The sequence below is a fragment of the Durio zibethinus genome, chromosome 11 (assembly GCF_047325235.1).
Source record: "Durio zibethinus cultivar Kanyao isolate XHJ-2024 chromosome 11, ASM4732523v1, whole genome shotgun sequence".
Taxonomy (NCBI): domain Eukaryota; kingdom Viridiplantae; phylum Streptophyta; class Magnoliopsida; order Malvales; family Malvaceae; genus Durio; species Durio zibethinus.
Window position 1 is genome coordinate 24,368,330 of NC_143172.1, and position 26,672 is coordinate 24,395,001.

The 26,672-nt window shown below is 30.4% G+C and overlaps 4 protein-coding genes and 5 non-coding genes across 12 annotated transcripts; 6 read left to right on the forward strand and 3 right to left on the reverse strand.

The window, feature by feature from the left end:
• Window positions 1-201: 201 nt before the first annotated feature.
• On the forward strand, window positions 202-1,945 carry LOC111291009 (chlorophyll a-b binding protein 4, chloroplastic). The gene is made up of 3 exons (XM_022882544.2): window positions 202-674; window positions 754-1,169; window positions 1,268-1,945. Exons 2-3 carry the CDS (start codon window positions 821-823, stop codon window positions 1,291-1,293), a joined length of 375 nt encoding a protein of 124 aa, XP_022738279.2. The 5' UTR covers window positions 202-674; window positions 754-820; the 3' UTR covers window positions 1,294-1,945.
• On the reverse strand, window positions 1,740-7,569 carry AGL65 (AGAMOUS-like 65). Of its 3 annotated transcripts, none has more exons than XM_022882540.2 (13): window positions 7,349-7,559; window positions 6,748-6,820; window positions 6,480-6,665; window positions 5,877-5,936; window positions 5,765-5,783; window positions 5,580-5,644; window positions 5,469-5,484; window positions 5,312-5,373; window positions 4,270-4,366; window positions 3,886-3,936; window positions 3,657-3,784; window positions 3,040-3,536; window positions 1,740-2,170 (listed from the first exon to the last, which is right to left on the reverse strand). In XM_022882540.2, exons 3-12 carry the CDS (start codon window positions 6,662-6,664, stop codon window positions 3,494-3,496), a joined length of 726 nt encoding a protein of 241 aa, XP_022738275.2. In that variant the 5' UTR covers window position 6,665; window positions 6,748-6,820; window positions 7,349-7,559; the 3' UTR covers window positions 1,740-2,170; window positions 3,040-3,493. The 3 variants fall into 3 exon arrangements, with proteins under 3 accessions (XP_022738275.2, XP_022738269.2, XP_089624495.1); XM_022882534.2 differs by having other exon boundaries at window positions 3,040-3,424; window positions 7,349-7,504; XM_089768369.1 differs by lacking the exon at window positions 1,740-2,170 and having other exon boundaries at window positions 3,286-3,536; window positions 3,889-3,936; window positions 7,349-7,569.
• Window positions 7,570-8,407: 838 nt separating this feature from the next.
• LOC111291010 (expansin-A15-like) lies at window positions 8,408-9,584 on the reverse strand. Its single transcript, XM_022882545.2, has 3 exons — window positions 9,343-9,584; window positions 8,930-9,227; window positions 8,408-8,849 (listed from the first exon to the last, which is right to left on the reverse strand). Exons 1-3 carry the CDS (start codon window positions 9,467-9,469, stop codon window positions 8,543-8,545), a joined length of 732 nt encoding a protein of 243 aa, XP_022738280.2. The 5' UTR covers window positions 9,470-9,584; the 3' UTR covers window positions 8,408-8,542.
• Window positions 9,585-16,593: 7,009 nt separating this feature from the next.
• LOC149516205 (small nucleolar RNA Z267) lies at window positions 16,594-16,667 on the forward strand. Its single transcript, XR_016346732.1, has one exon. It is a non-coding gene; the product is annotated as a small nucleolar RNA Z267 (small nucleolar RNA).
• A 169-nt stretch (window positions 16,668-16,836) lies between these two features.
• LOC149516206 (small nucleolar RNA R44/J54/Z268 family) lies at window positions 16,837-16,931 on the forward strand. The gene has a single exon (XR_016346741.1). It is a non-coding gene; the product is annotated as a small nucleolar RNA R44/J54/Z268 family (small nucleolar RNA).
• Window positions 16,932-17,225: 294 nt separating this feature from the next.
• LOC149516207 (small nucleolar RNA R44/J54/Z268 family) lies at window positions 17,226-17,313 on the forward strand. The gene has a single exon (XR_016346740.1). It is a non-coding gene; the product is annotated as a small nucleolar RNA R44/J54/Z268 family (small nucleolar RNA).
• A 303-nt stretch (window positions 17,314-17,616) lies between these two features.
• LOC149516208 (small nucleolar RNA Z267) lies at window positions 17,617-17,686 on the forward strand. The gene has a single exon (XR_016346733.1). It is a non-coding gene; the product is annotated as a small nucleolar RNA Z267 (small nucleolar RNA).
• Window positions 17,687-18,010: 324 nt separating this feature from the next.
• LOC149516209 (small nucleolar RNA SNORD96 family) lies at window positions 18,011-18,098 on the forward strand. Its single transcript, XR_016346749.1, has one exon. It is a non-coding gene; the product is annotated as a small nucleolar RNA SNORD96 family (small nucleolar RNA).
• Window positions 18,099-21,022: 2,924 nt separating this feature from the next.
• LOC111289843 (thioredoxin-like 1-2, chloroplastic) lies at window positions 21,023-22,908 on the reverse strand. 2 transcript variants are annotated; one of them, XM_022881189.2, is made up of 4 exons: window positions 22,351-22,902; window positions 22,060-22,239; window positions 21,626-21,790; window positions 21,023-21,522 (listed from the first exon to the last, which is right to left on the reverse strand). In XM_022881189.2, exons 1-4 carry the CDS (start codon window positions 22,588-22,590, stop codon window positions 21,271-21,273), a joined length of 837 nt encoding a protein of 278 aa, XP_022736924.2. In that variant the 5' UTR covers window positions 22,591-22,902; the 3' UTR covers window positions 21,023-21,270. The 2 variants fall into 2 exon arrangements, with proteins under 2 accessions (XP_022736924.2, XP_022736925.2); XM_022881190.2 differs by lacking the exon at window positions 21,626-21,790 and having other exon boundaries at window positions 22,351-22,908.
• Window positions 22,909-26,672: the final 3,764 nt, after the last annotated feature.

Here is a 26,672-nt window from a genome sequence, read left to right on the forward strand (position 1 = left end):
ATTATGCAGTACTTCGTGGGAATTTACTAATGGGAAATCCTGGCTGAATCCTTCTGAATTTGGCCTGTAATGTTCCCCATGGATATCTTTTGCTAAGGTGTAAGCTTGACAGCCACATGTCATGCCAATATAGGATGTAAAGGATCCCACGTGGCAGAAAATCTTCCTATGTAAGCCAAAATGGGACCCAGTTGATCTTTTCTCAAGCAACAGCAACGCAGAAAGAGATTTGTGGATATGGCACCTAGATAAAGGGTTAAGCCTCAAATCACCTCAACCGTTGGATCCACAAAAATTAAACAACCCAACCATCAGCTTCCAAAGCTTAATGACAACCACATGAATGCCCATGAAACTGAAATACAAAGCTTAAGCCATGCACTAAAACATTTACATTCCCTTGCCTTGTACACTGCTAATACTGCCCCTGCTCCCCTTGCTCCACATCCATTTTTCAGCCGAAAAGTCATGGCTACCGTCACAACACAAGCCTCTGCTGCCGTTTTCCAGCCATGCACATCGAGAACTAGGTTTCTTACAGGGTCTTCTGGTAAGTTAAACAGAGATGTTTGCTTTAAACCAATGGCTTCTAAATCATCAAGCTCATTCAAAGTTGAAGCCAAGCAAGGGGAGTGGTTGCCAGGTCTGCCTTGACCGGCTTACCTCAATGGCAGGTACATTCTTTTAATTATCTAGCTAGAATGATTAGTTTGAATATATATGATTATGAACTTACGCTGTATAGACTTGCAGTCTTCCAGGTGACAATGGTCTTGATCCTCTTGGACTGGCTGAGGACCCCGAGAACTTGAAATGGTATATGCAAGCTGAGCTTGTTAACGGGCGTTGGGCTATGTTGGGTGTTGCAGGGATGCTTTTGCCTGAAGTTTTCACTAAGATTGGGATAATCAATGCTCCTCAATGGTATGATGCCGGGAAAGCGGAATACTTTGCATCCTCATCAACCCTCTTCGTTATTGAGTTCATTTTGTTCCATTATGTGGAGATCAGAAGATGGCAAGACAAAAAGAACCGAGGATGTGTGAACCAAGACCCCATCTTCAAGCAATACAGCTTGCCTCCAAATGAATGTGGATACCTTGGTGGCATTTTCAACCCCCTCAACTTTGCACCTACCCTTGAGGCCAAGGAAAAGGAGCTTGCCAATGGTATGCAATAATTGATATACCCCAAGAGTCTGGTTTATTTTGTTGTGAAAATATTTGTATTTTTAAGTTGGCTAAGCTTGTGTCGTTTGAATGTGCAGGGAGATTGGCAATGTTGGCATTCTAGGGATTTGTTGTTCAACGCAACGTGACTGGCAAAGGACCTTTCGAGAACCTGTTGCAGCACCTCTCAGACCCATGGCACAACACCATCATCAACATAATCAGAGGTTACTAAATTGATTTGAAGTAGAGTTGTAGATCAATGTTCCATTGTTTTGTAAACTCTAGTGAATGCTTTTTGAATAAATTTAAGCATATTCAATGTAAACAAGGAACCTTCAATGTACAGGGGAACTTCAGATCGCATCTACATATTATCATTATTACTTATAATAACTTCATCACAAATTAGAGATGACTTAATTATACATGTTAAAGAAATTAGAGCAGTAGCCAACGGGATTCATGATTGAATTGGTAAAATTAGAATGGGAAAAATCTCCTCTCATTCTAAACTTTTATTTATAAATAAAAAAAAGAATAGTAGATACAAACAACAAAATAACAATCTCTCGGAAGACCATGATTTGAATTGAAACTAATAATACTAATAGTCAAGGTGATTTTCTACAGGAGTATTGTAGCGTACAACTTGGGGGATTGGGAAGTATTTTCAAAACCCATCCCCCTGAAAACGAAAAAGGAAAAAAGAAAAAGAGTTGATAGACAGAAGGTGGTAATCCTGCATGAGTTACACAGTTTGTAGACATATACAAGAAACATGTTCAGCAGAAAAAAATTGACCAGATGATAATAGTCCTCTTGAGCAGGGCTTCATGAGCTGCATGTTTCACCTATTAATTCCATTATTGGACCAATTCCATCACACGAAATGGCCACAATCAGGAAATGGTCAGATTCTGATGCACATTTGTGCGTCCTTCAGGTACAAATTATGACATTGACCAGATGGAGGTGTCTGATAAAGTCGATTTAGTTTGCTGCAATAAACAGCCATCAGAATAATTGACTTTGCAGGCAGATTCAATTCCTTAAAGACAATAAACTAGAAGTAGCATTGGAGAGAACAGAAACTAGATACAGTAAACAAAACAAAATTGAGTATATGAGCAGAATTTACTCAAAGCCATTTATTTCATGTCCTGAAAAGAATATCATAATTTTATTGAAGCGAATCAACCTGTGAATGTAATACATCAAGATTCAACCCATGTGACAGGAGAACCTAAATGGGATTTGAGATGGCTCTTCACTTAAAGGGTAAGTCTCAATAACCAAAAGTTTGATAGATTAGCTCATCAGGAACCAAAAATCAATGACATCCAATTCTATGTTATTTTGCAATAACAATAAAATTTAATTCAACAACTACAGTAATCTTAGCTTACCACAATAGCTCATCTATATTAACACATTAGCTTGTAACTTATGTACATTTCAGAAGTTAGGGGCTGCATAAACAGTTAGCCATCTTTGTGTACTTGAATCCAATAGTACCATTACAGCAGTGTAGACTATTTCGGTCTGTCTAACATACAAGATAATCTAGCAGCGTTTCTTTAATTGGTGGCAAAGGCAAATAATCAGAATGTTAAAATCATTGGCTGATGGCACCTTAGGCAGGTATGCAGATTACAATCTAAGACAAAAACTTTCACTATACAAAGTGAAGCCGATACAAAATATTTGTTGAACAAATAGATTTTATCCCTTTCAATGGCTATTCATCATCTAAAATTGTGACATGATTGAACTGTTTAACCTGGCACCACTACATGCACGGAATATAAAATAACCCACAAACTTATATCCTAGAATTAAGGATAGAAAAAGACAAAGAAATCCTCACCTGATGGTAAGAATTCCCATCAAACAATGTAATGCCACAAGGGCCAGAAGAAGATACTCAAGCTTGATGCCCACTATTATACATAGGTCTAGGGATTTCAAAGTTGCTAATAACTTGGTAAATCGCAGGATTTCCTTGTAAGTTCACCTCCATCTCTGGCCTCAACTTCTCATTATCTAGCAAATTTGATGCAACATACGGCGGGTACAAATATTGTTCACCAAGTTGTAAATTCATCCAAGCATTACTCCCTAACTCATTTAGGGCATTATTTTCCTGTACCACATTATCAACTTGTCCTGAATTGCCAATCTCTGTTTGTTTACCAGAGCCAAAGTAGCTAGAAGAGCATGCAAGGGAACCATTTACAGAGCACTCTGTATCTCTGGAGCAAAAGAAACTAGTCAGCCAATGGCAATGAGAAACACCAAAAAATCACAATGCAATTTATATGCTACATATCTGATAAAAGATCTGAGCTAAGAACAACCATGTGTCTGCTGGTAGGCAATGAGACTCAAGGTTATTTTCAAGTAGAAATTTATATTCATAAAGCTGAATATCCCAGAAGACTAACAGGAATTGCATTTGAAGCTATATATCCATAACAGTCTTACCGATGAGGTAGAAATTTTGGTTCATTATGCAATAACATTTGTTGATTTTCATTGTTGGGAAGCCATGTAATGGGTTGGGCTTCTTGCACCCCACCAATCATTATAGGCATAGGTATCCCATTCTGAAACTGTAAGCCAGAGTAAGTCATAAGATATTTCTCCCAAATAGGAGGGGGAGAGAGAGAGAGAGAGAGAGAGAGAGAGAGAGAGAGAGAGTAAATACTCTTACCACCTGGTTGGCGCATTCTAAAGACATAAGATGATGCTTTCCAAAATTTCCCTGCCAAGAAAGTTGCGGGCATAAGTAAGTAATTTATAGGTGTACATATGGCTCAGATTCTATTAAATTGGTAAATCAGTTAGCATTCTTTATTAATATCTATCAAGAGGCTAACAAACCAAGCAGTTTTCATCAGGAGTCTGGTATAGGTAACCTTTGATGCAGTTAAACAACATTATCTTCTGAACCAAGTAAACACATGCAATATCTTGATTATATTTTATATATCTATGCATGTGAGTAAGTGCGTATATTTATTGTGCCCCTAACTTTGAAAGATAATGTACAAAAGCAGTGCATAGAGGTCATTTTTACTGGAAGAAAGAACCATACCTTGTGTATCCGGATACGCTCAATGGATTCCCTTAGTGAATCTTCCATCTGCGTAAGATGTTCTATGTTGTCAATTTTATCTGGATTACTCCAGTAGCTGAAATCATTGCGTGCTAATATCAGAATTACTCCATAAAAGCAAATAAATCATAATCTTGCTATCAATAATATGTATTTTTGTTAATGCACATGTGAATGTCCAAACTATGCAGGTAAAGACAAACAGTTAAGAAGGAACAAGGCCAAAATAAAGGAGAGTGGCAGAATGCAGATAAAGAACAAGTAAATCAACATTTAATCACTATCATCCACAAGATAAAGGCCAGCTATCTTTTGACAGCACTTACATAGGTTGAGTTGTGGCAAAAACAACATGCTGAATAAGGTTTCTAGAATCAGATGGACTATTATTTTCAGGCAGTTATGTGATAATAAAAAATTTTAAATCTGGACTATTCTATTTCTGGATGATCTAGCCTTAACCAACAAGGAAATCCCTTGGCTATAAGTTTCCCATTATAACAACCAAGATAATACATAGCAACATTAAACGTATGAATGTCGTTCATTCCCACTCTATCTTAATTCCATTCAAATTACTATAAGCTTGCCACTTATAATCCTAATGTAGCATTAATATTGAAAACTTTCACAATGGTTTGACCATGCATCTTGTATTTTCTGTCCTAGGAGAAACATTAACCTAAACACCCAACAAAAAGAAGAATTTAGTTAGGGTCTAAAGCTTTATATAGGGGATGGTATTATGGACAAAGGTTGCAATTCTTGCACTGCATTGGTTTTATTACTAGAGTTTAAAAATATGAGAGCCTGTGAGGCTCTAATATTTATACTTCAGCTCCAAAAGCCATGACGGTAAAAGAGAAGGAGAAGCTACTTATGAAATGAAAAACAAAGATGCTTTTCTATAATACGATAACTAAAAATACTTAGCTGTGATTGTCTTCTCATTCTAACATTTTACAAACAAGACCAAAAGAAAAAACCAATACTTCAACAACCAAAAGCTCCAAAGGTGCACCTCAGTCTCTTATGTACTTCAGTAAGGTGAGCTTCCAACATTGATACTTCATTGGTCATTTCCTGAAATAGCAGTGTCCCAGAAACATGAAAAAATTAACAATAACTCAAAAATCAAAGATCAAAATGAACACAGTTAGTGTCAGCTAACTTCATACCTCAACAGATTGACTGCTGCAAGGGGCATAAAAAGAATTTAGATTCTTCCCAATTTTTTACATAAAACAGAAACATATTATCTGGAAGAAAATGAAATAAAGGTTACATACGTTGCACCTAGAAAGTCCTGTATGTTTACATCATGATCCAACTTCTTGAAGGTTTTCTTCAGTGCCTATATTCTCAACAACAATACCCAAAATTAGCATGATGAAAGAGTAATAATGCTTTACTCTTCACTTGGTGAGGAAGGAAGCAGAACATATCAAAGAATATGAGTTACAAGGAGTCTTACTTCAAGGCTCTCCAGCTTCCTGTTGCGGACCAATGAAAATCAGTTAGCTACAATGCCATTTGAATACGAATAGAATATTCAATGAAAGAAATTAAAATTTCAGAGTGCACACCTTTTTGCCCTTTCTTGTGGCGTTAATTGTGCGAATTTTTCAATAACCTCTTCAATATTGCTGGAGAAAGCAAGAAAGCAAACAAGCAAAGTGAGCCCCATTTGTTACCTTACTCTATTTCTGCTTCAAACATGTTATCCTTCTAATGGCCTCTGTTATACACATACATAACTAACAGCATAAATATATGATCATATAGATGGTCATATACCAGTGCTATTCTAAAGTGCTAGATATGTGCCTGACACAGTGTTATTATGTAAGTAAAGAATCACTGTAACATAGATCCTAATACATACTTGTATAATGTTGAAAAAAAAAATTCCAAATACAGCACAAATCCAGAGATCAAATTGGCCAACAATACGTCATTAAAATCCTAGCCCACCAAGCTTACTAACTAATCTGAGGAATTATCAAAATTGTCTAAGAATAAAAATGCAAGGGACACCTGCACAAGAATTTGTATCTTTATCCGCAGTTAATATAAACATCATAAAAAAAAAAAAAAAACAATCTATGGCAACATGAAGAATAACTCTCTTGTGAAACATAAAATTAGGCCCTCCAAGAAATTAAACCACAAGTCCATTCATACAATACCTGCGCTCTCCAAGGAATAGAGTAGGCTTTCCAGTTGGAGAAAACATGAGAAGGATAATATGAATGTCACATAATATTGACAATTCCTTAGCTTTCTTCAAGATTCCAGTTCTGCGTTTCGAATATGTAACTTGCCTGTTGCTATAGCCCTCTAACCTTTTTATTTTTAGTTTAACCCTTCCCATCCTGCAAACTCACAAGGAAATCGCAGGTCATTTTCTTAACCCAAATTTTCATTCTAAGTTCAAAAATCTCAATATTTACTCACTTTAATCAAGCAAAGATAAAGTTGTGCAAGTGGAGCGCTCATCCCAGGCACCAACATTAAATAACCTTATGATCTTCAATAGAATTCCAAATACAAATTCTCAAAATAGAAAAATTAACCGAAGCTTCAATAGAAAAAGAATGAAACGTCAAAAAGAAATGGCATTTGTTGACTCCCATGGCCATGATCATGTTTCCTTTCCCACACAAGCAGCACATCTTATCAAGTAACAATTAAGTTTTTAAGGTAAATATGATTAAAGTTCAAAAACCCAGAAAGGAAATGACCATAGAATTACAAAAAAAAAAAAATGTTGACACCCAAATGAGAGAAAACTAAAATATTTTCTCTTTGTCCGTAGGAAAAGGAAAAGCCTTTAGCAGGCAAAATGGAAAAAAAGACAGTTTATTTTTTAAAAAAAACCCAATTTACAGAAATGAAGTATACGCAGGTGAGAAAATCATTGAGGCATAAAAAGGAATAAAATTTGTGATGAATTCATTCAGAGAGAAAAAGAACTCATTCTTACAGTGAAGCTAAAAGGGAAAACATAAAAGAAGAAAAGGAAAAGAAATTTTTTTTTTTAAAAAGGAGAGCTTACAAAGAAGAAGGAGGAGGGGCCAGGCTGTGATTTCGGTGGATAGAAGGAGCGGGACCAACCACACAAGTTTCTTCAGGGAGAGGAGACACGATGGAGAGAGCCAGGCAAATGAATGGTGAAATGTTCACTATACTCTAAGAAAACTAATATAAAGTCTAAAAAAATAAAAACTTTTCCTTTTATTTTTTTTTATTTTTTGAAAGAAATACAATTTCTTTTTTTTTTTCTTTTGTAAAAAAAATTCTATCATCCATGTATTCCTTTCATGAGTCCAGTTGAATTAAAACAAATTCAGTTGATATATGTAAATTTTTGTTTAAAATTGGGTTTGTTTATATTTGGTATTATTTAAAATATTATTAAAATGTTAAAAAATTATATTTGTACTTTAAATATTTTAAAATATATTTTAAGATTTAATTTAAGTAAAATAATTTTATTGATAAATTAATACTTGGGATTTGCAAAATCTAATTTAAGTCTCCGATCGAATCAGGCCTTGACAAGTGCTCAAGTCCACTCTTGAAGTGGAAAAAATTATATTAGCTCCTCCTGTTTCGATCCAAAGCCATTTTTAAAATGGTTCCAGATTAAAAACATGTGTTCTTTTTATTTGAATTTAAATCTATTCAAAGGTTATGAAAAAATAAGGTTAAAGGATGGTTCTCTTGGATGTTTATCCCACATTAATCTCACCATGTTTGAATGAAATTTCCAGGCGAGCTGTTTTAATCAAATAGAAAACCGCTACACATTTTATTCGCCAAAGAGTAGTCTCACAACTCCACAGACTCATCCGCCAAGAGATGGGCTAGCTGATTACAGTTGCTTCACATAAAAGCGATATTGCAGCAAACGAAAGAACTATAATATAATTTATTTAAACCATCAAATCATTGCAACAAACAAAAAAAAAAAAAAGGCGTGTGGTGCATGCTCACCACTGCCAATTTCTGTCTCTCTGCCTTTGTCAAAAGAGAGCAGAACAAAAACCAAAGTTCAATGACGAGGGCCATCATAAAACTAAAACCCTTCTCATTATTTTGACTACTCTATTCCTAAAAACACTATCAAACTATCCATGACTCATTTATTTTTATCCAGGAAATCTGTAATGGGTTTATCCTCTGAACGTGAGAATTGCAAATGGAGCGGTTTTGGAGTGGGGAGTGAGAAGGAAAAAGGGTAATTTTTTTATGGGAATTGTAAGCCAGTAAAGGTCTGGCCAAAGGACCAATTAGGAGGAACAACATTGTTAGAGACAAGAGTGCGTCCATCACTGGTTGTGACCTTAAAAGAGAGGCTTTGTCCATTGAGGTAAGTGTTGCTCTGCCAGTTTTGACCCCAGTTTCTTGACATGGGTTGCCAACCAGTTCTTGACCCTTTGATGGAAACTGAATGAACATCGCCCGCACCTCCCACGTTGGTGATCAGGACTAGGTTGAAATACGAATGACCGTTGATCGTGAATCTGATGCCTCCTCTCTTTCTGCATGGTACCCTATAGGAATCACACAATACCAACTCTTATCAATCCAAATTAATTAAGATCAAATCCAAACTATAATTAAAGATACATACCTTCTATACGCTACAGGAACAATCCCAGCTCTATATTGGGCAATTTGTTGGAAAACAGGCTGAGACAGATCAAAATGATGCAGAGGAGGGTTGCACCAACCCCCAGCATTGTTTGGTGGGCAGAAGTTAGTGGCAGTGACCACAACAGAGCCAGACAGGCACCACCTAGGATCATTCACGCACTTGATCTCGAAACAAGCCCCACAGCTCAAGCCATTGTTAAACAGTGCTGTGCTCAAAGCTGCTGTATTAGTCCCGTACCCTTGGCTGTATAGGTTCCCATATCCACAAGCCCCGCCTTCAAGATGGTCAAAACAATTGGTTATAGAATTTACCAAAACATTATGGAAAAGAAAAAACTCAGATAAAGAAAAACAGAGAGAAAGGAGAGAAAATTAAAATTTGTTACATACCCATTGTACCAGAGGCAACACTCCCTCCATAAAAAGTGGCATGAGCATGAATCCATCCCCCACCATATCCATAAGCATGTGAAAACAGAGGAAGCAATCCCATTAAAACTAGACCAAGAAGTGCCATTTCCCTGCTTAGACACTAATAAATGAAGCACATATATAAAAGACACCTTTTTTGTGTACGTGCAAGAGATATAAAGCAAAGGGAAGGTAGTGAATGAGGAAGCGAGAAGTGTGGGAGTGAGGCGGGGGATATATAGAAGATGTTTGAGAAAGGATAAGTGTTGCCTTGAGGAACATCACACCAACTAGCTAACCGACACTAATTGAACTGTGTGCGGTACCTTTCAAACCGCCAGGTGCAAGCGGTTTCTTACCCTGTGGAACCAAGGGAGCTTTCCATTGAAACAACGTGGTTTTGTGCTTTCCCTCCCGTGTGTTTTAGCTCTTATATTTCTTTTTAGACTGTGCCATCTAGATTCAAATTCCCAAGTTTAAGTTATTAGGATGAAAAAGAATGGTAGTTTTGCTCTCTGCTGTTTAAACTGTCTAGTACAAGCAGGCAGCTACTTTTTTACTGCATTTGCAATTAACCGCCTCTTGCTTTTCGTCCCTTTGTAATTGAAAAAGACAATGCTGATTAGTACCTTAAAGGAGGCTTCTTGTTAAGCGATAATCTTACACAAATATTTCCCATACATTACTTAGTTATGTTTAGATGGTATATATCTGATCAATTCAATTCAGTAATTGAATATGAATATTGTGATTTTTTTCAGACATGGGATTTTTTTTTTACAAACTACAAAGTAATTTGGATGATAAAAGAAAAGATTATAAATATTAAAATTTAAATTTTTTATTGAATATCATCTCTCAAACGTAATTATATAAATTAATTTAAATCTTAACAAGTATCATTAACAATATTTTTAATTAGTATGAGTCTTGTAAAACAAGTAAAGAATGAGATATTAATAGTTGTAATTATATTTAATAATATTAAATACAATAAATAAATAAAATAAATAAAAAATATGAAATTAATACGACTTAAAATTTAAAATAAAATCATAAATAAAATTAAAAAATATATTTTATATTTTTATGTTTATATAAATTATAATATATAATTTTTATATAAAATATTATATATTATATAAATTATTAATATTTTATATAATATAAATACATAAATTATAATATTTAATTGTAATACTCTTCCTTTTAAGACGAGACATATCCCAAAGGCTACTTAACAACAAATATCGAAAGACAAAGTGGGGCCGTTAGACAATTTGCAGATAATAAACCCTTCTTAAAGGTAAGATGATGTAGATTGTAGAATGTTCTAGCCTAATGTTCTAGCCTCATCTCACCCCTACTTCTTGTGGATGCTAGCACTAGCTAGTCTTATGATTGTAGCCTTTGATTCCAATCTCATTTGCATTGGAGCTTAAGAGCTATCTCTTTATAATTTTATTATAGGAAGAAAAATTACATGAAATGATTACACATCAATGAACTCCATTTCTATCTAAATTTTGAATATTAATTTCTATTTAACTTGTCATACGTTTAAAAAGCGTGTTGCAAAAATTGAAAATATGTTTTTATAATCATTATATAATAATTCACTCATCATAATTAAAATTTATCAAAATTTTATATGAAACTCGTATTTATAGGTGATAGATATTTATATATTTTTTAATTAATAATTAAATAATTATAAAATTATAATAAAAAAGACTTATAAAAGTAAAATACTCCCGTAACAATCAAAGAAAAAAGACAAGTTCCGGAAAGCAAGTATGTAAGAAGGTGCATGCACTTCACTTCCTGTCAGTACCCTGCTATTTTAAAACTATAGCTAACAGGAGTCTGGTTGATAGCAGTTAAAAACGAGAAAATGACAAGAACTAATAAAGTGCTATGGTGGAAGCATAGAACAATCGTCTTACCTTTTAATCTGTAAAGAAACGACCAATTTCTGTCTCTTTCCTTTCCCTATTTATAATTTTTAAGATGAATCCAGTGGCCTCCGCTTACGGTTTCAACAAATGTCTCAAGTTAAAGTTAAAAGTCAGCACCAGCTTTTATAGCTAATTATAGTTGTCATTTTATTTGCATAGGAAACTTAAACGCAGGCCATTTTTTATATGTGAGATTATTAAGGATTAAAAATTTATAATTAAAATTAAATATGATAATTTGAATATTAATAATTAATATTTTATATTTTATATTTATATTATTTTTATTTTATATCATTGTGTCATGTTTATAATTATTAAATATAACTGAAATTATAATTTTATTTGATAAAAAGGATGAAAAGTATTAAATATGAAAATTTTATTAATCAAATAATAAAAGTTCATGAATACTTTGCTACTTTGTATATTAATTATTAAATTAATAAATTTTTTATTTTTTCTATCAAGTAAAGCTTATTGCAAATTTATTAATCAAATGATTAAAAATTCAGCACTCTATCAATGTATGCTTAGGATGGAAAGAACTAGAAAAATCAAGTCTGCTACGAATGCATGGATTGGTTGAATTGTTAGGGGCAAAAGCATTTAATTTGCAGGGTGCAAGTCAATGGTTTGGATAAGCTTATTGTCTAAAGCATGTTGGAAACGGAATTTGTTGAATCCTATCATTCTTGTAGTATAGCCGTCTATAAGGACTTGAAAAAACGTGTGGCAGAAATGTGAAAATTTGAGCAAGACAAACCAAAATTTGACCCATATATTATTTTCCAGGAAAATCCCCTGTAGCAGACAAATAGGGGATAGAGTGAGGCTGCACCTGCACATGGGTGAAGTGTCGGTGATGTATGTTGATTAAAAGGCGGTTACATTGGGAGGACCACAACTTCATTTATTGTTATATATCTTGCATTTATTCAATCTTAGCCAAAACTGTACTTCAAAAGCCGAATGATTTCTCACCTCTCAAATCTGTTTGGCTGGTGGGAAAATTGATAATCAACGAATAAAAAATCGAAGGCAACTATGGATTCAATGATAGTAATAGTACTGGTAGTTGACTTTTGACCTCCCCACCGTGGTTCATGATCGTCCATATTAGAGCGAACACTTGAACTCTAAAATTATTGTTTTTGATAAATTTGAATTTAAAAAAAAAAAATCCAAGACATGTAATGGTGTTATTTTTTAAATATTTTTTTTTATTTTTATAGTATTATTTACTTAATAAATGTATAAAAAATTATAAGTAATAAATATAAAATCTAATTATATTTTATATTAATAAAATTAATTCATTAAGTATTCATCTACGTATTACAAGATCATTAAATTTTTATAAAAAATTTTTGTAGCAAAATTTTTATAAAATAACTCTGAAATTAGAAAAAAAAAAAAAAAGAGTTTCAAGAATATTTTTATATATTTACAAAAAATCAAAAGAATTTTTTATAAACAGGTAAATATTTTTTTACATATATAATTATTTATTTTAAATAAATAAAAATTATATATTCTTAAATATTTAAAACTATTTATTTTAAACATATTTATCTTTTTATTTTGAATAAACTTAATTATCTATATTTATTTTTTTAATATAAAATTATTTCTCATATTTTATTTCTCAGCACTACTCGGTCGCTTCGTTCTAGGCTTCATTGTTTCTTATTCGTTGTTCAATTCGTTCTATTATGAATTCATCATATTTTCACAGGCATTACTTTTCACCAGCAGCAACAGAACATAATAGCATTGCTGTAAAATTTTCCCTTGAGTTGTTATAAACTTTGAATAATAGCTGAACTGAACACTAGAAAGATTAAACCCTTGAGCCGCACAGGGTCAGCTCTATGCAACGGCGGATCTAAAATTTTTTTTTGAAATATTTATTTATAATATATAAAATATTGTTAACGTATTTATCAATTTAAAATCCTAAAGAATGTTAAAAAAAAATTTGAAATTTTTTTTTTTTAATTTGAGAATGTCCATGAACACTTTATAACAGTTTATTTCAAAACATGGATCCGCTTGGGACTTCATGACCAAATTCATCTACTCAATGACCAAAAGTAACATTTTGCATATATAATTTAAAAAGAAAAATAAAAGAAGAAAAGAGTATGAAAATGAGGATGGAAAGAGGAAGAAGAAAAAAAATTAAATGGGGTGGAGTGGATGCTGCCGGTTGCCAATTGCACATACATAGCTCATTAGAGCAACTTGAAGTGGATTGATTGTAGGATAGCACGTAGATTGCCCTTAGCTGTCGGCCGTTGTTTTTTTCCGATCCTTGAAAACACCCATTTTATTATTAGCTTTGTCTTATGCCCCACCACCGTTTCGTTTCTTTCAACTGAAATAAGAAGCAAAAACAAACCTGAAAAAGCTAGCCCTGTTTAAAACCCGGATCAATGCAAAGAGACCTGAAAATCGTAACCATCAACTTTCACCTCTCTCTGTGCAAAGGAAAGGGAAGGCAGTATTTTCATGTAGTCATGTTTCTGAAAACTGAAATCGGACGGCAGAATCTTTTTCTTTTTACTGTAGTTATCATGAACATTATTAATTTCGCCATTTTTTGCTTGATTAATGATTGAGATAATGAAATGTAATAGAATTGTTGATATTGATTCAAATATCATAAAAATTTTATTTAAAATTAATTATATATTATTTAATAAATAAAAAGATCTACAACAAAAACATTAAATTTTTTTTTTTGATAAGTTAGTTAATATGCTTATATATAAGTAGAGTTTTTATCGGATTATATATAAAAAAATGTAAAAAAATTGAGATAATTTTTACAGGTATGTATGTTTAAGTAAATTAAAAAAAAGTAAAAAAATTTACAGTGCACATGATGATTTTTATGTGTATGTATGTTTGAGTGAATTAAAAGAAAATAAGAAATATAATGCATGAATATATATATATATTAAAATATTTTATAAAATTAAAAGAGAATAAGAGAGTGATATTGATTATGAGTGTTTTCTTCATTCATAATTTAATGTTTATTTGTAATTTAATGTTTGTTTGATATTGATTATAATTTTTAATGCTTGTTTATAATTTTTTATAATTAATGATTTTTTTATTGGTAAATATAAATAGATTAAATTAAATTATTTAAATTATTATCTCTTATAATTATTTGATTTTATCTATCGTTATCTTAAATAATTAATTATTAAAAACTTTTTACCTAACAATTAAAAAGAATTCATCTTTGACCTGTTTATCATGAGAATCTGAAGTGACTTCTAGAAGCCAACTTAATGCCGGAAAGTTTGATCTCAAATCCTTTTTCCCATTACCGAATTTGAGGCTGCAGGTTGATCAATCTTGACAAAGACAAAAGTGATTAGATTGAATAATCACCGAACAAAGAAAAGTGATGATAAGATTTGAACAACCGCTCTCCTACATGTCAACAGATAAAAATGGTTTCACTTTCAGAGAATCTAGAAAATAACATCGTGGCTAGCTCATACTCATAGTAACAAGTATGGGGCTCAAAGGAATTAATGTTTCTTCATCATTTGCAATTGCAAATGGCAGCTGTAAACTGAAAAGAAGATAAACTTACATGAACAGCCATCTGTTAACTTTAATATATGCATGTAATAAGCTTTTTTCTGAAAGCTTTTTATTTCTTGTACGATTCACTTGCCTTTAAAAAGAAATGAGATATTGTTGTGATTTGGACATTACGATGTGTTTGGATTGAAAAGAGGAGAAAGAAAAGAAAATAAAATAAAGTAATGAACTCAAAAAATTTTTCTTTATTTAAATAAGTTTTTAATTTAAAAAAAAGGTGAAATTTTATTTTTTTTGTTGCAAATTTTACTTTTTTAATATCTCAATTTGAAAAAAAAAATAAAATAAATAAAAAAATTTTATTTTTATAAAAATATTATTATATTCTATTTTTATTATAATATTAGAGTTAATTATATAACTGATACTTCTTATAAACATAATTTTTTATAAATATTTTATATAACATTACAGTTTATAAATATTTTATAATTTTTTAAGTTTTAATAATAAAATAAGTTCAATTATTATCAAAATAAATTAAAAGACTAAATTAAACTCAAAATTAAAAGTAAATCAATAATAAATTAATACATTTTACTTAAAAAAATTTATTTATACAAATTAAATAGTATATATATTTGTATATTATATATTACTTTATAAAAAAATTATAATTATAAATAAATATTATAATGAATTATTTTTTTCATTATTTATCCAAATAATAATTGTTATAATTTTTTTTATTAATTTTAATTATCCAAACAAAAAAATATATATTTAAAAAAAAAAAACTTTTCTGTCTTTTTTTTTATTTATATGTATCCAAACATAGTCTTCATCAAAACCAAAATTACAGTAAAATATTATTAAATTAATCATTTTAAAAATTAGATTAATAAAACTAACACAACAAAAAGCAAACAAAGTCGTAATCAACAAAAAAAAAAAAGAAAAAAAAAAAGACTGTGATTCAAGTATCATTTCTTACATTTCAAAATAAATATATAATTTCTTACGTCCTCTTCTTCATTTATTAATAATGAAATCCCATAATTAAAAACTCGTAATAGTTTGAAGTTAATATTAAATGTGAAATTTAATTATTAATATTATTTTAATTAAATTCGAATAAAAAATAATTAAAATATGAAGTGATATGAATTCGAAATAATTTGTATATGGGCTTACAATAATTAAACCCAATGTAAAAACAACATCCGAAACAACTCCAACTCAAATCTGTTTTGCCAACTCTAAATTTTAAAAAATTAGTTTATAGAATTTAGAAGCGAAGTTCCCAACGGCTAATGAGAAATAACAAATCTTTCCCAATCCAATGGGCCCGAACCAATGTGTAAAAATATGGGCTGGTTCGTCATGTATGTAGCCCAGGGCTCCTCAAACATGCCCTAGATGTTTTCCTTCGCTTCTCGCCGGCTGTATATAAAGAATCCACGTAAACCCTACAATCCCCAAAACCATTCTCTCCAAAACAAACCCTAAATCCTGTTCTTGCCTGCACCACCATCTTGTTCCTTCTACAAATCTTATAAAACCGTTTGATTTTCCTTCATGATTTAATTCTTTTTTGCTTCTGATATAAAGCTCTAATTTTTTCTGATCCTTTCCCAAAATTTTAACAAATATGTTGGTTCATATTTTTTCCCCTTCTTTGGGATCTTGTTTATGCCTTTTTGTTTTGCCTATGATGGTATTAAATATACTTTGAGAGATGTTTCTCTTTGAAATAAATAAAATCTGAGGCATAAAAGGCTACTTCTTTTATTTCCTTGATACTACATTGAGATTGGTTTTTCAATCAGCTTATTTCTTTGAATGTTTCGTGTGTAATTATTCGCAGAAATTAGAGTTTTTGATGCTTTTTCAAGCTATTATAAGAATGGGTTTTCCTTGAATATTAGGAATATTGTTTATTTCATACGCAAGTGATGATAAAAATAGACAGGGACATCTGCACTCCCTTCTTTGGGTGATTGATGACTTAGTCTTAAATGGGAATCTCTCTGATGCAATGCTATGATTTTCTCCCTTATTGATTAGTCTTTTTTTTATGTGAATTTTGCCCATTAAAGCTCTCAACTTACGTTGATTGATGATTAAGAGAATGGGACTCTTTTTTTGTTGCTATAAATATTTACTTTTCTGGGTGCCACTGATGGCTTTAGACTATAGAATTGCAATGATTTTTCAGTGATTAAAGCAGATCTTCCTGTAATCTTTGTATCACTTAGGTGCCTAAATTTTATGTTCTATTTGTTCTAGTTTTCTTGATTGTCCATTAAAATCTGGTTTATTCTTTTAGAATTTTGTGCAAGTGAAGATAAAACAGACAGGGACATCAGTACTCATTGGAGGATGATGAGTTGTCTATGCATGGGAATCTCTCTGATGCACAAAAATAAATTGGTTTTATTATCTCTTTACAATTGTTGATAAATTTTTTAGTACTAAATTATAGATGAAGGGTTTCTAAGGACCATTGATTTGATATGCCAATGATCCTTGTTGTTTTTAACTAGAAAGATATTGGTTTGTCTATGATGCACATCTTAATTCACGTATTATCAGATCAAATAATGATGATACCTGATAATTGTCACTACCTCTGAGACGGACCATAGAAAATCTCTTGAATTTGCTTTAATTGTTCATTGTGAGTCTTACATGTACAAATTTAATACCTAATTATTGTCATTTTCTGTTGCTGATGATGGTGTTAAATATACTTTAAGTAAACGCAATGAAAAGACTTCAATCTGAGGCATATTTTTCTGTTTTCTTTCATGTGTTCCAAATTTCCGACTTTGCAGTTTAAATTCTGAGTTTGTTTTTTTTCACTAACACCAGTGTGACGAGGGGGTTCTATCCCTGTCTTTATGGGGGCAAAAATGTTATGTTTGTATATTCCAAGTTAATCGTCACATTAACAAATTTTCATCGATGTTGAAGGTCCTCCCACTGTGGAGTTCCTCCATCAATGTATGGTTGCATATACCATTGGCATTGTGGAGCAGTGTTACTGTCATTACATCTTGGGCCAGGCAATAGACATACATTTTTTCTAAAGTTCATCTTAGATCTTTTAGAATCAGTGGCCTATGAGGATATCCGTAAGAAATACCATCTTTCCGGACTGAATGGCTTTCTAAGCTTTGATGTTCGTCTGCAAATCTGAGGCTTTGCTGTGCTTGCTTGGTCATTGTATCTATAGTGTATCTGAATAACTTGGATGTTATTCAGATCTTGTGATGCATTTGTGCTATGCATAATATTTATATCTATAGTGATAGAAAGCCATAAACTGTTCAGCTTTTCAGAAAGGTTTTGATATTTGGTGTTTCTTGGAGGCTTTGGATTTACTCCAATGCCTCATTTATCAGAAATTGACATGATAATGTTCCTCGACCCTGGATGGTCATGCTACCCATTAGCTTTGATTTCTCTATCCTTGATTCCTCTATCCTGGATGACCCGTTCATTTTATCAATGTTGCAATCCTTAATTTTAGGCCTCGGGATTGTTGTTTTGCTTTTGTTTCCAAGGCTTTTTTGGGTTGAAAATTGCCTAATGATTGTTATAAAGAACGGAGATTTGAATGGTGCTTTTTGTTGAAGCATGATAACATGTTGGGCTCCAAGAGCATCTCATGTGATACACTTCTTTATGGAATATGAAGGCTTGAAAAATTTTCCGGGGTTTTCTTCTATTCTCCATATGTGATAAGTCACCTCTGGACTGCATCAACCAAACAGATCGTAAGATTTGCAAATTCTAGTAAGTTTAGAGTACGTATAGAATTTTAGAAATTGGTTTTTCAAGCAATTTGCATTCAAGGGTTTTTTATTTAAATACGGATAGATTGTTTTTAAAGTGAGATTAAATTATTTTTATTGAATTTATTATTTGGCATTAAGCTAATATGAACGTGTTTGTGCAAGATTTAAGACCCGAATGTTTAAATTTGCCCGGACCAGAGAAATCAAATGATAAATTATTATCACGAGAAAAATATCAACTGCAGTTTAAAATTTTTTGTTTTGTAGTTGTATATTTTTTATAAAATTTATTTAATTAGAAAAAAAATGAAAGTGACATGTGAATGTTTTTCTGATAAAAAATAAATTAAAAAATTAAAAAATTTCATATTGACGGTAGATAATATTTTTAAATGTTAACTTAATAAGGTAAAAATTAATTTTTAATATAATATATATACATAAAAAATTAAATAAATTTTAATATATTTCGAAAGAGGTTAAAATATTATTCTAAATGTGCTTCGGATTCAAGTTGACTTCTTTTTAAAACATTCAATTTGTCGCCTGATATATTATTAAAAAACAAAATTATCAAATATTTACTAGAGTTAAGGTAGAAAATATATAAATATTTAAAAAGAGAAAAAAAGGTAATTAAAAAAAAGATAGAAAAGATTAAAAGAAAAAAATTTTATTTAATACAATGTATTTTTTGTATTGGAGACGTACTTTTTGTATTGGGGTGATAAAAAAAACTTAAAATCTAAAAAATATTTATTAAATATAATAAATAATAAATAATAAAAAAATGCAAATGCATGGTATACTTTTAATATTAAATGGATTTTATAAAATATAAATTTAAAATTTTTTAAAAAAAAAAAAGAAAAGAAAAAGAAAAAATTTTGGATGTAAAGTGAATCTTATTTTAAAAATAAAGTTTATAAAAAATAGTTATTAATATTAAAATACTTGAAAAATAAAAATGCAAAAAAAAAATTTGTTGATTTAAATTTTAGTTTTGTACTTGTTCATGTTCTGTTCATTCCAACAATGACCAAAATTTAAGTAATGGATGTCAATTTAACCTGAATTTGGTCTGATCTCTACTCATTTTCTGATCATGACTTTTAATAAGGTTTCTTCTTTCCTTTTAATCAGAAAAAAAAAAAAAAAGAAAAGAAAACCAGAGCTCACTTTAACAGTTAAATCTCAGAAGTAAATTCAAGAAACTTAAAAAATAAAAACTTCATCCACAAATTTCTTTCCCGAGGGAGAAGAGATAAGTGGTTACCACATTATATCCAAGTGGGGTCGACTCTGATTTGGGGTCTGATTTATCCTCGTATTGCCGCCCTTATCTGCCTAAACTCAACTTTGTTTAATGGGGCATCCGGGACCCTCATCTTTTTCCACAAAAATATAACTTCTTAACTGCCTGGTTGTCGCTATTCCCTTTCGATGGTCTATCATGATTCATGCCATGCCCAACCATTTATCCAGTTGGCTACATGAGTTTTTATCATTTGCGTGATCTATCATAATAGATAGACATTTTTAATCTTCAGATTTCATTTTGTTTATTTTTCACTGAAACTTGTTTATTTTATTTTGCGTTGCGTGATTGCTGCATGTCATGAAAACGGAAATTTCCAACTTTTGGTAGTCTACTACGTATTTAGGCTTTGTTGAATCCGCCGACCAAATAAATCTAATACATTTGGATACACCGACCAAATAATTCAACTTTGGATAGTCTGCCATGTAATTTTTTTCTTTCTTTGTTAAAAAAAAAAAAAAAATCTAATTGCCAACAGTGTTAAGGCCTTGAATGAATTTAATTGGACCTAGTGTTAGATTTGGTTTGTTTTGTTGCTATATGTAGAAGAAATGACAAGAACACTAGAAAGTTGTGTTTTTCTTCATTTTTTGAAAAACAAGAGCACACTAATGCTTGTGGTTGGCCCCGACAATTTACAATGATCCTCTCAACTCATTGACAATTTTGGATTCCAGTGGGATCCCATGTGATCTTACATCCAAAAACATCGTCCATAGTCATCTGATAAGCCCAAAAATGGAACTCCTAGCAGTTCCAAAGCTTATTCTTTAGGTGTCACAGACAGAGAAAACTATGCAAAAGTACTTTGGGTATTGAATGCAACTTCAACTTTATAGTAAGTTAGGTCATATACAGCTGTAAATGGCCAAAAAATATTTGCAATGATCAATGTTATGCATATGAAATCCCCGAGAATTGCATTAATATTTAATATTGCATACCAATTCAGTAGTGGATTTGCAGGAAAAGTAAGAAGTAATGTAGATCAAATGTGGAACTTGAACAGTTTCCAAATGGTACCAAACTCTTGTTTATGACAACATTATAGATTCATACTACTATCATATAACAATTCCTTGATAAAAATTTGGCAGGGCTCAACTCAAAAAACCCAGGAGCCTGCTTATGAAAAACCCAGCTAATGATATATACAACTAGAAAAAGAGAAGTTCCAACATCAAGATTGGAGGCTGGAGCCACTTTACTCCACTTCCATAACTAATCTCTGTTGAGCTTGATAATAAATCAAAACCTATAGCAGAGCAGCCTCTTTTTCAAGCTTCATCTTATTACCATCTGCTTTGTTCAAGATACCAGACAGTTCCATGCTTCTCATCAGCAAATCCTCCATTCTTTCTTTGTATGTGGAACGTAATTGTAAATTAGTCGATAATTCACCAGCTCTTGATAATTTCATCAACTCGGACTCATCCAAACCTTTTGCAGGGCCAGGGCTGCATCGATCAGCTCCATGCTTTGCCAATGCATCTTTGAATTTTTTGATCTGCAATACAAAAACTTTACATTTACAATCTGTAGTGAACAGGGTCTATTAAGGCTTACGATCAAGAAATTAAGGAATATCATCCAATCAATAAAATCCTTACAGTAGCATTGGTGCAGCTAAAGCTGCATAGACGCCCCTCAGCACCTCTATAGAACCGAAAGAATGGTAAGACATGAATATTGAGACACTGGCACATGTTATTTAGCTCTTCATAGTTAACTTCTAGGAAAATCGCATTTGGATTCTGTTCAGCAAGCTGACAGATCTGTTACAAACATAAGCCACTGTCAACAAATCAATTTTGATATTCTTCACCATTTTATTGAAGCTTAGATTTTTTTTTCTAAAAAAATTAGTACTACTATTAATCTTTCTTGCCATACTCAAATATATGTTCCTTAAACCAATGGATAAATTCCAATTCCTTTCAGATGAAAGAAAAATAAGCTCAAATTTAGAGAATACAGAATAAACAATCCTAAAATGAAAGATCTGACCATAACTACTAAAAGTTATTCTAATGACCAAATATACCTTAGGTTGCAGAGCTTTGCAGCCCCCACAACCAGGTGAATAGAAGTCAATAATAACCAATCTATCACCAGCATTTTGCAATGAACCCACAAGTTCTTCTGCCGAGCGGATCTTCACCATGTTGGGTCTAAGATTCTTCTCCCACCATCTCACACCTTTGGCCACACAGGTTGTTTCTGCCTGGAAAACCAATTGATTTAACATCAGTTTGGAGCACAACATAGAAAACTAGAAAGAACAAAAAAAAAAAAGGCCTTTAAATCCTAAATGTAAAGCAAAATTTTGACATACTTGAACAGAGAATCTGTTTCCAGGTTTTCGCCTCCAATTTCTTGAACCTTTCTGATCTTGGACAACTAGTGGTTTGCCCAAAAAATCAATGCTCAAAACAGGAAACCTTTTTGATGTTAAATCCTTGGACTCTGAAGAACTCAATGATGTGCTAAACCCGCCAGCCTTAATGGAATTTGAACCCAACATAGTCTCATTGAACAGAGACAAATATGAACCACACTTCAATGAACAGGCCATGAAATCCTCTGATAACTTAAAAAAAAAAAAAAAGACCCACTTCTAAAAATCAACCAAAATTGAAGATTTTGAACAAAAAATATGTTCTTTTTGACTGAAGAGGGTGATCAGAGAGACAAAGAAAGAAGAAAGAATGGGTTCGTTTGTTGTTTCAAAAGCTTCAAAGCTCAAAAGGAGAAGAAGAACAAGAAGAATAAGCAATTATTGGGAATAAAAAGGGTGAGAGTTAAGTGAGGTCAGAATGATTTGGATTTAAGTTTATCCATTTTCTTGAGAAATATATAAAGAAAATATTTTGGAGAATTGACACCAAATTTCATTAGTGTCCGATATGTAAATAAACTAATTTCTGAGGATAATGAGACGGTGTCTTATCCTTTTTCTTTTTAAAGTTTAATTAGAGATGCTTTATTTGTGGGATTTTTTTTTTTTTCTATATTTTAGGAATCATTGTTTTTGGTAAGGCCAAACCGCGTACCAAGTTTGTGTTTGCAGTTCAAATTTTGGATAAGATCCGCTAAATTCAACAGAAAAACGTACAAGCTGTAAAAACTTTTCCTTTTAAAAAAATCCTTAAATAAAGAATATACAAAAATTTAAAATAAAATTGTTTATGGATTATATTAGATTCAGTTCATCATTTAAAATTTTTTTTTTAAACTCAATGGATATAAACGGTTCAATTTTTAAAAAAATTAAAAATTTTAAAATTAAATAAAAATATTTTATTATTTAAATAATAATCCGAGTGGGACTAATCCAAAAGTTCAATCCTCGGCAGGTTTAATTCAAAGAATTTTTTTTTAGCCTTAATTAGAACTATTAAGAGAATTAAAGTGTCTTTTATTTTTATTTATTTCTTGCCTTTTTAACATTTGATTTTCTTTTTTTATAACTTTTAGTAATTAAATATTATCATAAATTTGAATTTAAGAAAAATTATTTTTTTACAATCTTTTAATAAATTTGAATTTAAACAATAAAAAAGAGGAATAAACTTTTTTTTTGTCATCTGCGTCAATCATTCATGGGTAACTATATTATTAAAAATATTTTTTTGAAACTAATTAAAATTTTACTTTTTGGATTGATTTTTTTTTTTATGAATAACATAATAAAAGCTTTATTTTATTTAAATTTGTAGCATATTCAATTATTCCATGGATTCTTTCCCGTTTGGTTGAAGAAAATTAGGTTTGGTTGTACTCATTTGTATCCATTTATTATTAATTACTTGCAATTAATATATTTTTATGATAATTATGAAAAATAAAAATACATTATAATAAAAATGTACAAATGTCAACTAGATGGGATCTAAATAATCAAATTGCAAATGGTATTTTAAAAGAGTTTTTTTTTTTTTTTACAAAAGAAATTGAAGATAAAAAAAGATAATAAATATTAAAATTTAAATTACAAATATGTTAAATATCACATTTTAAAAATAATTGTAAAAAATCAATTAAATTAAGTTTAAGATATTATAATAGTTCAAACTTCAAGATTGATCAACTTTAAATCCTATCCATTTTTTTGGTTTGATGCTTATAATTTTGGAAAAAGAAAAACTCTATCGCCCTTTGTTTTCCATGTGAAAAATCACTATGTAGAAGTTCAATGCAGCACTCCTTAAATGGAAAATTTTGAACCTCCCATTTTCAATAAGAATTCAATTAAGATTTCCTAAATCTCAAACAAAAGGGCACCATAACTTAATTAATTACTTGAAAAAAATCTTGAAATACCATTTAAAAATCTTGAAAATTTTGAACCTCCCATTTTCAATAAGAATTCAATTAAGATTTCCTAAATCTCGAACAAAAGGGCACTATAACTTAATTAATTACTTGAATATGCTACAAATTTAAATAAAATAAAGCTTTTATTATGTTAGTCATAAAAAAAAAATCAATCCAAAAAGTAAAATTTTAATTAGTTTCAAAAAAATATTTTTAATAATATAATTATCCATGAATGATTGACGCAGATGACAAAAAAAAAAGTTTATTCCTCTTTTTTATTGTTTAAATTCAAATTTATTAAAAGATTGTGAAAAAATAATTTTTCTTAAATTCAAATTTATCATAACCTAATTAATTACTTGAAAAAAATCTTGCATAGCCAATTTAAACCGCAAGTTTATCTTTTTATCGATATTTTATCCATTTTAATCATGTTTAATACATAAGATTATTGATAGGATAAAATGATAATTATCTTATATTATATTTTATTTATATCTAAAAAGAGAGATATAGATTATAAAGAGAATTAATATTATTTTGACATAGGATTATTCAATTTTCCTAAAATGGAAAGGATTATTTTTAATTTGTATGATTAAATTTACATCTCTAATTATACCATTAAAAATTATATAAACTTTAAGGAAAGATAAATAAATTATTTTATCATAATCATTTCATATATAAAAATACAAAATATGATGACATTATTTAATCTAATCCTATTTATATTATCATCTTATCTTATTTTATTATAATCTTATATACCAAATATAAATTTTCAATCTTTGAGTATTGAGTCTTTTTGACCAATTAATTCTGTAAAACAGTTGGGAAAATGTGTCCTAACAATACTCAATCTTGAAAGATGAAGTTTGCTATATGGTATATTTATAATTATCCACCTTTTTAAGGGTTTGTTTGTTCAAATTTTAATTCCTTTTATCTCTATGTAATTTGACACTTGCTATTCGGATTGAGATTTTCACCTATATATCTTGGGTCTAAATTATAATGGTTTTTTCTCTTTGTTGAAAAGAAAAAAAATGAGATAAGATATTTTCAATCACCTTAATAATTTTTTTGGTTAAAAAAAAAAATTGTAGATTGAAGATACGGAAAAGGTAATAGAAATTTTAAATTTAAATTTTAGAATTATTAGATATCATTTTGAATGATTGTATTAATCAATTAAATTAATTTTTTATTTAATCACATTAATAAATTTTCATCCAACATGTCACTCAAATTTATTATCTAGCACGTGTGCATCTCAATCTTGTAAGATCGTTAATTTAGAACCAGAAAAAAGGGCTGATGACACTTATGACAATATTACAAAAAAAAAAAAAAAAAAGCCCTCCCAAAATATTAAAAAAAAGGCCCAATGGCTTGAAAGCTTGAAAGTGATGTTGCAATTGATGCAACATGTTGTTTGTAATAGATAGGCACTGCTATATCAAATGAAATTGAATTGATTTGCACAACTTATTTATTCAGAGAAATTTATAGAAGGATAATGCAAGACCAAAAAAAAAAAAAAAATCAGTGAGAGTTTCTTTCCATTCTCAACGTGAGATAAAGATATTGAGGTTGAATGTATGTATTCATCGTTAATTCTAAAGCCCATAATTTGGGTCCATGGCTTGACGGTAAAAGGAATGGCGACATTAGTGATGATGGAACTCCAAACAATTTTGCTTTTGCATATGCAAACACAGTTCTTGTTTTGAAGTTGGATGAAAAAAACAATTGGATATACATGGTCTACATATTAACTATAATAGTAATTGAAAACAATTTTGCTATTGCAAATACATCAAATATCAACATATATTAACTATAATTTGAGTGCAAATTAGAAATCATTTTAATCTAAGATTTCTTTGTTCAATAACAAAATAAATAAATCCTATATTTTGAATTTAAAGGACTTTGTTAGTTTTATAATTAACTCAATGAAGTCTTTTAATTATAGCATATATTTTGGGGAAATTAGATTTTTTTTTGTTGTGATTGGAAATAACTATAGGTATTAATTATTTCCCAAATCTTCATGATTCTTTTATCGATAGTAGAAAGAGGGTTAATCCTGATCTTTGAATAACAAGAATTATGCACCCATGATTTTGTTTTTTTTTTTTTTTGTTAAATAACTTTAAAATTGAAGATTTAATAATAGAAATGGCAATGGATCTACTATTTCTTAAATATTCATATTTAAATTCGTTTAATATTTATAATATCCAAATCTGTTTAAATTGAATATCATTATCCAAATTTCAATTTGTTTAAATAAGCACTATCCATTTAAATATCTCAATTAATTAAAAT

Coding starts and splice junctions, on each gene's coding strand:
- AGL65 (XM_022882534.2), bottom strand. CDS start 6,664: ATGGGAAGGGTTAAACTAAAAATAAAAAGGTTAGAGGGCTATAGCAAC. Junction 5,937..6,479: donor CTATTCCTTGGAGAGCGCAG/GTATTGTATGAA, acceptor TGCTTTCTCCAG/CAATATTGAAGAGGTTATTG. Junction 3,425..3,656: donor CCAAAATTTCTACCTCATCG/GTAAGACTGTTA, acceptor CTTTTGCTCCAG/AGATACAGAGTGCTCTGTAA.
- LOC111291009 (XM_022882544.2), top strand. CDS start 821: ATGCAAGCTGAGCTTGTTAACGGGCGTTGGGCTATGTTGGGTGTTGCA. Junction 1,170..1,267: donor GGAAAAGGAGCTTGCCAATG/GTATGCAATAAT, acceptor TTGAATGTGCAG/GGAGATTGGCAATGTTGGCA.
- LOC111289843 (XM_022881189.2), bottom strand. CDS start 22,590: ATGGCCTGTTCATTGAAGTGTGGTTCATATTTGTCTCTGTTCAATGAG. Junction 22,240..22,350: donor GAAACAGATTCTCTGTTCAA/GTATGTCAAAAT, acceptor TTGGTTTTCCAG/GCAGAAACAACCTGTGTGGC. Junction 21,523..21,625: donor TTAGCTGCACCAATGCTACT/GTAAGGATTTTA, acceptor TTTGTATTGCAG/ATCAAAAAATTCAAAGATGC.
- LOC111291010 (XM_022882545.2), bottom strand. CDS start 9,469: ATGGCACTTCTTGGTCTAGTTTTAATGGGATTGCTTCCTCTGTTTTCA. Junction 9,228..9,342: donor TGTTGCCTCTGGTACAATGG/GTATGTAACAAA, acceptor ACCATCTTGAAG/GCGGGGCTTGTGGATATGGG. Junction 8,850..8,929: donor GTTCCTGTAGCGTATAGAAG/GTATGTATCTTT, acceptor TGATTCCTATAG/GGTACCATGCAGAAAGAGAG.